At 31.4% G+C, this 12,827-nt stretch overlaps 1 protein-coding gene across 1 annotated transcript; it reads right to left on the reverse strand.

The window, feature by feature from the left end:
• Positions 1–2,051: 2,051 nt before the first annotated feature.
• On the reverse strand, positions 2,052–4,160 carry LOC105804075 (1-aminocyclopropane-1-carboxylate synthase 3). Its single transcript, XM_052624366.1, has 4 exons — positions 3,842–4,160; positions 3,619–3,750; positions 3,382–3,542; positions 2,052–3,257 (listed from the first exon to the last, which is right to left on the reverse strand). Exons 1-4 carry the CDS (start codon positions 3,986–3,988, stop codon positions 2,288–2,290), a joined length of 1,410 nt encoding a protein of 469 aa, XP_052480326.1. The 5' UTR covers positions 3,989–4,160; the 3' UTR covers positions 2,052–2,287.
• Between the last annotated feature and the right edge of the window lie 8,667 nt (positions 4,161–12,827).

Raw genomic sequence — 12,827 nt, forward strand, 5'->3', positions numbered from 1 at the left:
TATTTGTGGAAGGCCTTAGTCCTTCCTTTTATATATATGTTTGGTTAATAGGAACATATAAAGACTTGAGTGCAAAAGATCAGCTGACCTCAAGTTACTTAATTTAATTAACATGAACCATAAATAAATACATTAAACTAGTTAATATCCGGGAAAGATTCACTTACATAACTTAAAAATTTAAGTAGTTTTGTGCATATCCGTGATTATTTATATGAATAATATTTTAACGATTCAACTATTATATTTTATGCTTATTCATGTAGATCACGCGTATTAAATTTGATGTAAATTTAAAATTTCTAATCATTTGTTTTATGTAAAAAAATTCAACCTTTAATATATAGATATGATAGATAGATGGGAGTATAAATTCAAATATTAATTATATAAATAATTACGGAAATATATAAAACTACACTAAGTGAATCGCTGCCGTAATATATGCATTTTCCTGCTATCTCTTTAAATTACATTACCGGAGGTAGCAAAATGCAGTAAAAGATATGCTATTTAACTAAATCTGTCCTAAGTTTTGAGGTGGTATTACTAGTCTGACCCCTACAATTCGAGCATTCAACAAAAAGTTATTCAATCTCTGGAATCATTCATTCATGAAGTTCTCCACCTCAACAATCATATTCTTATTATCTCAAAAAGCAAAGTTTTTCAAAGCACTGTCATATTCTTACCATACAATCTCCCTCTAAGATGACAATATCCTTGCAAGTTTATGGACCACTTGAGCATTGGTCCGGGTGAGACTTTGTTTGTTGAAACTAAGCACCATGGAATTATTTATTTATTTGTTCTTCAATATCAAGATGTAGAAGAATCAGTTTTAGCTATGAATGATTCAAGATATATGATTGTGTAAGGTGGAGCAATATCAGTTTTAAATGATTATATATTCTTTCTTGTTGCTGATATTAAAATGTTGGAAGATTTATTGTTATCATTGCATAATTAATGGTATCCTCACATGATTTGATTGGTTAATTGCGATCTAATTATGCCACCTGAACAAAGCTGAACTGAATTAAATATAATGGCACAAAGTAATTCTTATTTCTAAACAAAAAAAAAGGTCTTTGTGTAATGTAATCCGTTTACAGTGGTGATGTTGATGTGTTATTTTTTTATCTTTTGTTAGTAATGAACTAGAATTGAATCTGTTTGACAATGGAGCAAATGCATTGTGTTTTATACTTAGGTCAGGAAAACATTCAATAATAGTAAGTGCTGCTTTGACTTAGTGATAGGATTATTGTATTGTATAGTATGAATGCTTGATCTAGTTATAAAGTCATAGTTTTAATTACTAATTTAAATTAAGGGTTTAACCGACAACGTTATAAGTAGAATTTAAAGTACAATTTGTCAATAATTTTACGTTGTAGAAATTAGTCAGAGATGTTTGTATTTTTATATGCATTTGTGAATTTAAAAGGAAGCGGTGGATAACATAATTCCCTAAACATAGTATGAGTTTTTTTTTCCTGCAAAACCGCGTAAGCTCTATCTCAAAACCATTTTTTACGCACTAATCTAAAAACCCTAAAAAGTTCATAGGCAAATTTCACTTTAAACATTTCTTGCAAATAACTCTTTGCTTTCCAAAGCTTGCGTTGTTGGTGATGATTTTGGGGAAAAGAAAAAAAAAAAAAAAACAGTTATTAGGTTTGTTCACATCTAAATCTGCACAATCTTTTCTTTTATTTCAAGGAAATTTGGAGATGGTGAAGTTATCATATATGGCTGCTTCATTTGGGAAACCCTAATACTAATTTAATAGGCATGACCTTTTAACTCTTTTTTAGAATTCCCGATGATAAGGTCGGTTGAACAATCACCACAATTAATGGAAAGCGTCGGCAGCTGATAGTGAGAAAGTCACCGTGTACAACCGGCCGGGCCGGGAAAATATGATGCATACGCGTTGTCAGTTGCATGTCAGTACCGTTATCAAACATTAAAATAATACAAGCAATTAATGAACAGATTCTAGATGTTTGAAGGAGAATTGTTTATATGTAAAGAGATATGGAATCTTGTATTAGCTAATAATTTACTATAATGGTTTTGAAGAATCCAAGAAGATTTCCATGGCAAGTGGAAAAAATTGTAAAATTTTACAAGTGAAACTAAACACACTTCAAATCCCACATGGACTGAGTGCAGTTTCTCTCTCTCTCTCTCTCTCTCTCTCTCTCTCTACGATATAACTTTGAATGGAAATAATAATAATAATAATGGGTATTTTCACATTTGTAAAATTTGACCAGGCTTATCGTTCACCTTGCTCCCTGTCATGGAATGATTGGAACGATAGTCGGAAAACCCATTTGGTGCGGTTCTTTTTTCTCATGTTTTTCAAGTCCTGGTGGGTCTGGTTGTCAATGGTGATGGAACTAACGAAGGACTTCAAGCGTTGCATGGCGAGTTTCAGAGTATCTTCGGACATGTTAGCGAAGCAGACACGGAACCAGCCTGGTTCAGTGCAATGGCAGGAAGAGCCAGGCGAGATGTTTAGCTTAACGTCGTAAACTATTCGTTTCCAAAGTTCCATTTCGGCTTCGAAGGTGTTGGAGCTCAATAGGTGTCTCATGTCAACCCAACAGAACAACCCGGCGTTGCTCTCTAAGCAACTGATGCCGGCTTTTTCCAGGCCGGAAACCAGCTTGTTTTGTCGCTTTTGAAGCCGCTTGTGGTTTTTGGAAATGTATTCTTTGGTGAATTTCTTGTCGGACAACATGGCGGAGAGAAGGTATTGGGTTTGGGAAGAAACTAGGCCGAAGCTGGACATTTTTGTGGCGGCGGCCACAACAATGGGATCGTTGGAGTAAATTGCACCAACTCGAAAACCAGGGAGGCCTAGATCCTTTGAAAGGCTATAAACAACATGAACTCTTTCCCAGACTTGAGTATTCTCAAGTTTTCTATCTTTTAAAACTTCCATGATAGATACGAAGGCTGGGGAGCTAAAAACAGTTCCCGAGTAAATCTCGTCGCTAATTAAATGAATTTCTTTGTCTGTAACGAAGTTAACAAGTAGGTCCAATTCGTTTCTGGACATGGTTGTGCCCAAGGGGTTAGATGGGTTGGTGACCAACACCCCTTTCACCCTCAAGTTCTTTCTTTGCGCTTCTTGATAAGCAGCTTCAAGGGCCGATTTAGTGATTTGGAAGCCATTTGAGCTGCTGCACTGGATTGGTACAATCTCAGCCCCAGTTCGCCACTTGAGATCTCTATCAAATCTGTAAAAAAGAAATTATTTTTTAAAACATTTAGTAAGTTGCAAATTTCATGCATAAAGTTATGGATTAGTTCCTTAACATTAAAGCCACAGGAAATTAATGTAGAAAGCAAAAATAAACATACCCTGGGTAATATGGCGTGGGAAGCAGAATAGCGTCGCCTTTTTCAGCGAGGCAAAACATGAGCGTTTCATTAGCTGAAGTTGCACCGGCGGTGAGGACTAAGTGATCCGTGTCGAAACTTACTTTGTTTCCTCTGATTTCAGCCATGAAATCAACCAATGCCTGTTTCATCGAAAGATTAGAAAATTGACAAAAGCTGTCTTTTATAATGTCAGCAATGAAGTTTGTAGCTTTTTACCTTTTTGAATGCGGGTAGGCCATGATAATCTTGGAAAAGAGCAAGCTCTTTGAATATGGATTGCTCCTCTCTCTTGAAACTAACTGCGTCGGGGTTTTTGGCCAACCACGACTCAAGAAGATCAAAGCAGAGCTGGACAGAAAAAGAAGCCGTAAGACCCATTGTACTAGGATAAATATAATAATGAAAATCACTGTGAATTTCCTGGGTCTTTTTATATTACCTGATTCTCTGCAAGGCCCATCTGAATAATTCCTTTAGGATTCTTTACTTCGTCGTAAGGGTTTTTTTCGTATTCCTGCCATCCTAGGAAGTAAGAAGAATCCTGTCCATGAGAATTGCACGTGACTTTTCTTGACAACAGCCCCATTTTCTTGTGCTTATTTCTGCAGATGAGGTCAATTCCTTTTCAAACCCTCTACTATAAGATATAGCTTCCTAGCTTTCTTTTAGCCCAGAAAATTGTTTTGTTGTTGTTGTTGTTGAAGAAGGAGGAGGAGGAGGAGGAGCGAGTGTTGAATAAGAGAACTTTGATGATTCTTGTTGGGAATGGCGATGGAGGTGTATGGCAAACGGTACATATATATATAAGCTAGTAGAGGGGGTTTAAAAAATAAGCCGTATTATTTGCCCACCTAAAATAACTAAAATATAAATGTATATAACAGCGACAGCTTCAAAACGACGCTTTTGACCATACACAACAGGCCTTCATTTAGATAATTGATATTTTTATTAAATAAATTAAATTATTTAGGGGATAAACATTTTCTCCACCGTCTGTGTCTCCCATCTATTTTTACAAGCAATAATCAAGTGGGGGTAATCGGGCCATCTCTTTCTCTCTCTTTTTCCTCTAATGTTTTGTTCTACCATTTTGTTTCAAATTTTGTTACATCTTCATTAAATTAAGAAAAATATAAAATTACCTCTATATGTCTTGAGAGATGATTTAAAAGCCATACGGACAGCAAATCTGATGGAAAACAGCACAAGTTGAAGTCCATAGTGTGCAACTATGGTCCATATGTTCCCTTTCCTAGCTTCAGCCAATGAACCCATGTCTGCCACCTAGGCTAGTATAATCTCCCTTCTCCATTTGTGTCTTTTTTTCTTTTAGCCCAATATTCTACCAAAATTCAAACCCAAATTTGAAGTCAAAATTCAGTACCAGAAAGAACTAACATATACTATAATACTATAATACATAATAGGAAAAGATAGCTTTCCATTATGTGTTGAAATATGCAAACAATTCCTGGATTAATTTTTATGTCTATATGAATTATGCCAGTGGTTGGGTCCAGCTAATTTAAAATTTAATTTTTTAGTATTTTTTTAGTTTGAATATTGTAAGTTCAAATCAATTGAATTATTTTAGGTTCTAATCATTTGGATTTGAGGCTTGATTTTTTTGAATCGAGTCATTTTGGGTTTAAATTATTTCAATTTTGTGTTAATGTTGAGTTGTTGGTTAGTTTGTATTGTAAGTTGCATCTAGGGGTATTTGTTGCACAGAAATTAACTTAAAAAAAAAAAACTTTTTCTGCATTTTTGTGTATCTATTTCATGAAAAATAGTTTGGATAATGAAAATAACTTATAAGTCAACAGAATATAAACTCTTTTTCTTATAAAATGACTTACCCTTTTCCAAAAAGAGATGTTTTATAAGTAATTTTATTTTTATAAAATGAACTTGAATCAAGTTTAATATTATTATATCATAATAAATTTAAAACATTTAAAATATTAATATATTAATATAAAATATTATAATTTTTATATTAAACATACATATTTGATTATTTATATTTAATAATATAATAATTTATTAATATAATTTATTATTTTAATAAATTATTCAATATTATAATTTTATTTTAATAATAAAATTAAAATAATAAATTTAAAGTTTAAATTAAAATTCTTCATATATTATTGAAAAATATATTTATATATATTACTAGTATAAATATATTAATCTAGATTAAGGTGTAAAAAGCCTTTGAACATTTTCGAAAAAGCAATTAAGTCTCTGTTTTTTTTTTTTTGAACTCAATTGAGTGCTTGAACTACCAAAATCCATCAAAAAAATCCCTTTAACCGTTCAAATTAATGATCCTTTTTTTTATTTTCCCTTTTCTTGAGCTAACCCTGCCACGTGTCACATGATAAAAATATTTTAATTAATAAAAATGAATAAAATTATTAAAATTACAGATATATATAAATGAAAAATCATTTAAAATTAAAAATATTATTAAAAATATATAAAATATTCAACATTTATAAAAACATATAGAAAAATTCTAGAAATTTAAAATTTCTTAAAAACATAAAAACTAAAATTTTATTATAAAAGATAAAAAATTAGAAAAAATTTAAAATTTATACAAAAAATTAAAATTAAAAATACAGAAAGCTTTTAAAAATTATTTAAAATATAGGTCATTTCAAGTTATCCCAAAAGCTTTGACTCTTCCATCTATCTAAGAATTGGCATCATTTTGCTCCTACAACTGAGCTCAACAACTAGAGTTTGTTGCTCCAAACCATTGAGAGCTTCTTTAGTTCTTGAGCAGTCCAAGGAGAAGGATTCATTCCAAATGAGGTTCGATTTTGAAGAGATCTCATGGCTGTTTAGTTGAAAACAAAAGGGCTTTTTACTTTCCAAATCTGTTACAAAGAGAAGTAGAAGAAAAATTTTCCAAGATATGCGATGATCTTGATGCCACGACCTTTTAAAAGTTTTCTATATTTTTTATATTAGGAAAGAAATCAAGGAATATATTTAGATATGCAAATATCTGTTAAATATATAAATAATATATTTAGGAGAGAATTTTTCGGGGGGGCTGTCGGGCCGGGCTGGGTAGCTCAACAATCGGCCCAAAATATGGGTCTAAAATTTTGTTCAAGCCCGACCCGAACCTGGCCCGAACCCGGCCCGGCCCATGATCACCTCTATCATGTATATATATAGCTCTTTTTGGCCTGTTAATGGAGCGAGGAAGAAAGTCATCCTCTCAAGGGTTCTTTCATGGTATCAAGAGCCACATAAAAACAAAATAGCCATGAATAGTGAGGGAAAGAAACTTGCTTTCACTTATGTGTTGACTTCGAGTGATAATCTTGGAGAAAGTACAGCTTCTGGGGCCTTGACATCTGAACAATGGACACTTTTTCGCTATTTGTTGAACACATGTAAATCGAGTACTAGTGAAAAGTTGAATGCTAAAAGTAATCTAAGTTGGATCATTGATTCAAGTGCTTCCCAACATATGGCAGATAATTTAGAATGTTTAACAAATTTGAAAGAAATTGAGGCATGTCCAATTGGTTTGCCTAATGGTGAGGAGGTAATGGCATTAAAAAAGGGATCGGTTTGTTTGGGAAAACATATGAAACTAGACAATGTTTTTTATGTTCCAAACTTGAATTGCAATTTGATATTTGTGTCACAGTTGGTTAATGGGTCTAATTGTGATGTCCAGTTTACTAATAAAATTTGTGTTATACAGGGCCGCACCTCGAGGATGATGATTGGAGTGGGTGAACAATGCAAGGGATTTTACTATTTGAAGTTGACAGCACCAGTCCAAGCTTGCAAGGCTAGTCATATAGATTCTTCTGAATTATGGCATAGGAGGATGGGGCATCCGTCTGCAAAAATAGTAGAATCTCTTCCTTATATTAAACCGAGTAATAGTTTGGTGAAGAATAAACCATGTGATATTTGTTTGAGAGCTAAGCAAACAAGAGAAGCTTTTGTTTCTAGTGAAACTAAAGCAAATGAAAATTTTGAATTAATTCATTGTGATTTGTGGGGAACTTATCGTGTTAATACTTCTTGTGGTGCTTCGTATTTTTTTACCATTGTTGATGATTTTTCTAGGGGTATATAGATATATTTGTTAACTGAAAAAATAGAAGTGGCCCTTATCATGCATAATTTTTTGGCTATGATTAAAAGACAATTTCATAAATATGTAAAAGTAGTTAAAAATGATAATGAGACTGAATTTGCGTGTTTGAAAGACTATTTTTTTTAAAATGGAATTTTATATCAGACTTCAAGTGTAGGAACACCTTAACAGAATGGTTGTGTTGAGAGGAAGCATCGTCATATATTAAATGTGGCTAAAGCTTTAAGATTTTAGGGTAATCTTCCCATCAAGTTTTGGGGAGAATGTGTTTTGACAGTTGGATGTTTGATCAATCAGACACCTTCTAAACTATTGGGAGGAAAGACTTTTTATGAGATCTTATTTGGTAAACCTTTTAGTTATAATCACATTCAAAGTTTTGGATGCCTTTGTTATGTTCGGAACTTGAATAAGAAGAAAGAAAATTTTGCTAGCAGAAGTCAACGTTGTGTGTTAGTAGTACATCCGAAGGGTGGAGAGTTTATGATCTTCATACAGTAAAGTATTTTGTATCGAGAGATATTGTGTTCTCTGAATATGAATTTCATTTGTTGACGTTAGTAAGAGGGTGCACAACTAGAACTAGTACAGAGTGTTCCTTTTGGTATCACCAACCATGCTGACGATAACTTGAATGAGGTCGAAGAAAATGAGGTACTTGATAATTCAATTGTGACTCAATGTGATAACGACGATCGGAGGGTGTCATTCAAGTCTCGGATGAATATGTTCAAGAACAACATAGGAGTGGCCATAGAATAAAAGAAGTTTCTACTTGACTACGAGATTTTGTGACATATACTACACAATGAATAAGCCCCTCTGCATGTTCATCCAAATTAATTTTGTCCTCAGGTATCTCTTATCCTATAGCACATTATGTAAATTGTGACAATTTTTAAATTGTGACAATTTTTCTCTAAAACATCGTTCTTTTTTAGTAGCTATGATAGTCGAAAGGGAGCCTACTTCATATGTTCAGACCATAAAAGATATTTGATGGAAATAATCTATGACGAAAGAAATTGAGGCTCTTGAAGCTAATGGGACATGGACTTTGGAAGATTTACCATCGGGAAAGCGAGCTATAAGGAGTAAATGGGTTTACAAGATCAAATATAATTCAGATGGCTCAGTTGAACGTTATAAAGCTCGATTGATGATTCTTGGCAATAATCAGATTAAAAGAATTGATTACAGTGAGACCTTCGCCTATGTAGTAAAAATGGTGCCCTTCATATGTTTCTTTTATTGATAGTAACAAAGAAATGGGAACTTCATCAAATGGATGTTCATAATGCATTCTTGCATGGAGATTTAAAAGAAGAAGTGTACATGAAGATACCTCTTGGTTTTGTTACTTAACAGGCTGGGTTATTCTGTAGATTACGTAAATCACTTTATGGTTTACAACAGGCCACTCAGTGTTGGTTTGCAAAGTTGACAATGTCATTAAAGTGGTATGAATTTCTTCAATCTCAATCTGACTATTCACTATTTACTTTGAATCAGAACAAGATACAATTGAGTATACTGGTGTATGTTGATGATCTTGTTATTGTGGGGAATAATTGCCATTCAAAATTTTAAATATTATTTATGTCATTGTTTTCACATGAAAGATTTGGGGACATTAAAATATTTTTTGGGCGTAGATGTGGCACGAAATCACAAAAGGATTTTTCTTTGCCAATGCAAATATGCTTTGGATATTATTAGTGAAGTTGGGCTATTAGGTGTTAAACCATCTGGTTTTCCTATCGAACAAAATCATTATTTAGCCTTGGCAGAGAGTGTTGTTTTGGCAGGTTCAGAGAAATATTGGAGATTGGTGGGAAGATTGATTTACTAAGCTATCCTGTAGTATTCATATCTTGGAGCAATTTATGCATCAACCAAAAGAAGCTTATTAGGAGGTAACTTTGCACGTGATTCGTTATTTGAAAGGAAGTCTTAGACAAGGAATACTTTTACGAGCTGGTTATGATCAACGACTATATGGTTACTGTGACTCTGATTGTGGAACTTGTCCTTTAAAGTGACGATCCCTCACTGGGTATCTTGTTATGCTAGGCAACTTTCCTATTTCTTGGAAGACTAAAAAGCAACATACAATGTCGAAATCTTCTACTGAAGCAGAGTATCGTTCCATGGCTACAACTATGTGTGAACTGAAATGGTTAAAGGGTCTTTTATTGTCTCTTGGTGTTGTTCACTCTGATCCTATGTTGTTGTATTGTGATAGTCAAGCAGCCTTATATATTAGTGCAAATCCCGTGTTTCATAAACGAACAAAGTACATTGAAATTGATTGTCATTTTATTCGTGATGAGATTCAACATGGACATGTTCAAACTGTTTATGTTTGCAGCTCTGAGCAACTAGCCGATATCTTTATTAAGGTGTTAGGGACACAACAGTTTGGGTATCTTCTACTTAAGTTGGGGGTTCGTAATCTTCACGCACCAACTTGAAAGGGGTATCAGGAAAGAAATCAAGTAATATATTTATATGTGCAAATATTTGTTAAATATGTAAATAATATATTTAGGTGAGAAGTTAGGGATTTCATAGATTTATTGGGTGATTTATTTTTCATGCTTATCATGTATATATATGGCTCTTTTTGGCCTGTTAATGGAGAGTAGGAAGAAAGTCATTCCTCTTAAGAGTTCTTTCATTTTATAAAATTATAACTTGTCTATTTAATAAACTTTTAATAATTTTCTATATTTTTTATCTTTTATATTAATTTTTATAATTTTAAATTTTTTTATAGTTTTATGATTTTTAATAAAATTTTAATCATTTTTTTGTATTTTCATATTTTATAATAATTTTATAATAAAATTTACTCTTTTTTAAATTTTCTATATTTTTAATCAATTTGTAATATTTTTATATTATTTATATTTTTAAAATAATTTTCAATTATTTTTCTCGTCACGTGTCACAACCACAATGTGGCACATGGTGGGATTAACTCAAAAAAGGGGAAAAAAAAGGACCGTTAATTTTAACGGTTCCGTTAAAGTAACAGTCAAAGGGGTTTTTTTATTTATAGATTTTTACAATTTAATTACCTAATTGAGCGCAAAAAAATGGGTTTAATTATTTTTTTAAATTGAGGCCTTTTACACCTTTAAGCCTAAATATTTTATAGTATAAAGGTTAAAATATGCTATAAGTTCATGTACTCTTCATAAATTTAGAATTTAGTGCCTATACTTTTATTTACAGAATTTAACTCCTCTACTTTTTAGATTTCAAAATTTAAGTTCAATTGTTAATCTGTTAATTTTTTCAGTTAATTTTGTTTATGTGGCATTTTAAATTGAAAATACTCACTTGGTAGCCATTTAACTAAAACCGACATTATAATGAACCCGAATTTAACAAAATGATTTTAATAGTATTAGCAATTGGACTGAATTTTGAAAACTAAAATTAGAATGACTAAATTTTCAAAAATAAAAGTATAGGGACTAACTTCCAAATGTACGAAGAGTACAAGGCCTTATGACATATTTTAACCTAGTATAAAATATGAAAATTTTAATTATATAAATATGAATACTTGTTTACATCATAGCTTCATTTATCCTTTCCACTTTAATGTGTCAATATGCACTCTCATATAAGTAATACATGTAATTTAAATTAAGTTTTAATTAGATATTATTTATTATTAAGTTTATATATATATGGTATTAATTGTTACGAAATATAATTTTATTATAAAATAATTTTTGCTTTTGAAAGGAAATTATACTATAATATTTTGTAACTTTTAGAAAATTATTAATGTTTACTAAGAATAACTTTTTAGAAAATGATTTTAGGAAAATTTGCCAATCAACGAAAAATATTTTACGTAGAATCATTTAAACATCGAAAATATCATTTTCAAAATTATTTTCAATGAAACAAACACAACTAACTATATAATTAAAACTAAAAAGGCAAATTAATGAACACACGAATTGGTTTGCAGTTTAGAATACTTTTACTACTGCCAAGAACATTCCACTATAATTGAACAACCACTCAAGCTCAAATTCTTAAACCGAGATGCATTCTAACTCTTTATAAATAGGTTTGCTGACTGATTCTCTATTGGGAAATGTTGCAATTCTATTGTTCCAGCTTCTGCCAGGTCCATTAAAAATGGTAAAGTTAAAAAGCATTCCCTAGTCAAACAACTTGTTTACACTAATTAAGTTGACTTTCAATCTATAAAAAAGGAAGACATTTTAGAGTTCAGATATCCCTCCTACATTAAGCATACTTATGCCACATATCCTACCTTTTTTGCCATCATCGAAAGTCACCTTTCTTTCATGGTTTTTTTTATAACTCTTTCAAGCATTCTCCGTTACGATTTGATTTTTAGTGGTGTTGAAAAAAGCGATTTCGGGACCTCGTTTCTGTAAACGAGCCCTTAAATATTTAATAAAAATAATTTATGAAGTTATTATATATGTGAATTGAATTTTTGATAAGAAATTTAGCTAAAATTGTGTTTAATTAGGGCTCAGAGACTAAATTGTAAAGTCCAATTGCTGTAGATTTTTAATTAGAAAATGATTTCAGGACTTACATTGCAATTAACCCAAGGTCCAAAAAAGCAATTAGACCATGCCAAACCAAGTGTTAGTGGATGGTAGTGTTGAAATTTAATTAAGTAAATATTAATTTAATTAGCATAAATCATAATTAGTTAACTTAATTAAACTTAAAACCAAGTATAAATAGGAAAATATAAGTGGATGGAGAGATAAATGTATCTTCTCCATCCAACCAAAGAAATAAAGAAGAAGACCACCGTTTTTGCATCTTTCAAGCTTTAAATCAATAAATTGGTTAGTGCAATTAAGTCTTTTTCTTGTAATTTCTATGTTTTTTAGGTCATGGAAGCTTGATTTAGCTAGCCCACGTACCAACTTGTAAAAATTTTAAATTTTTGAAAGATTCCATTGTTGAGAACTGAAAGTTTTAGGTATTAATTTGATAGATTTTAAGCTCAGATATGAAAACGGACCAAATTGTAAAGTTAATTGATAGTTTCGTACATGAAAGACCAAACTGAATAAAATACAAAATTGAATTTAAAATTTTAAATAGAAGGTCTCTAATGGATAATAGTGAAATCAAAATTCAATTTGGAGCTTTAAATTGAAAGTTAGGTTAGTCCTGGTTTTAGGGACTAAATTGAATAAATTAAAAATTTTGTATAAATTGGTAATTGATTGTGAACTAACTATTTATTGATAATACTATG

Source organism: Gossypium raimondii, chromosome 11 (assembly GCF_025698545.1).
Source record: "Gossypium raimondii isolate GPD5lz chromosome 11, ASM2569854v1, whole genome shotgun sequence".
Classification (NCBI taxonomy): Eukaryota; Viridiplantae; Streptophyta; class Magnoliopsida; order Malvales; family Malvaceae; genus Gossypium; species Gossypium raimondii.

Bases quoted from the DNA above. Each gene is read 5' to 3' on its own strand.
- LOC105804075 (XM_052624366.1), bottom strand. From the start codon at position 3,988: ATGGGGCTGTTGTCAAGAAAAGTCACGTGCAATTCTCATGGACAGGAT. The intron at 3,751-3,841 runs GTAATATAAAAA...TTTTCTGTCCAG, and splicing joins TGGGCCTTGCAGAGAATCAG to CTCTGCTTTGATCTTCTTGA. The intron at 3,258-3,381 runs GTATGTTTATTT...TCTTTTTTACAG, and splicing joins CCCACGCCATATTACCCAGG to ATTTGATAGAGATCTCAAGT.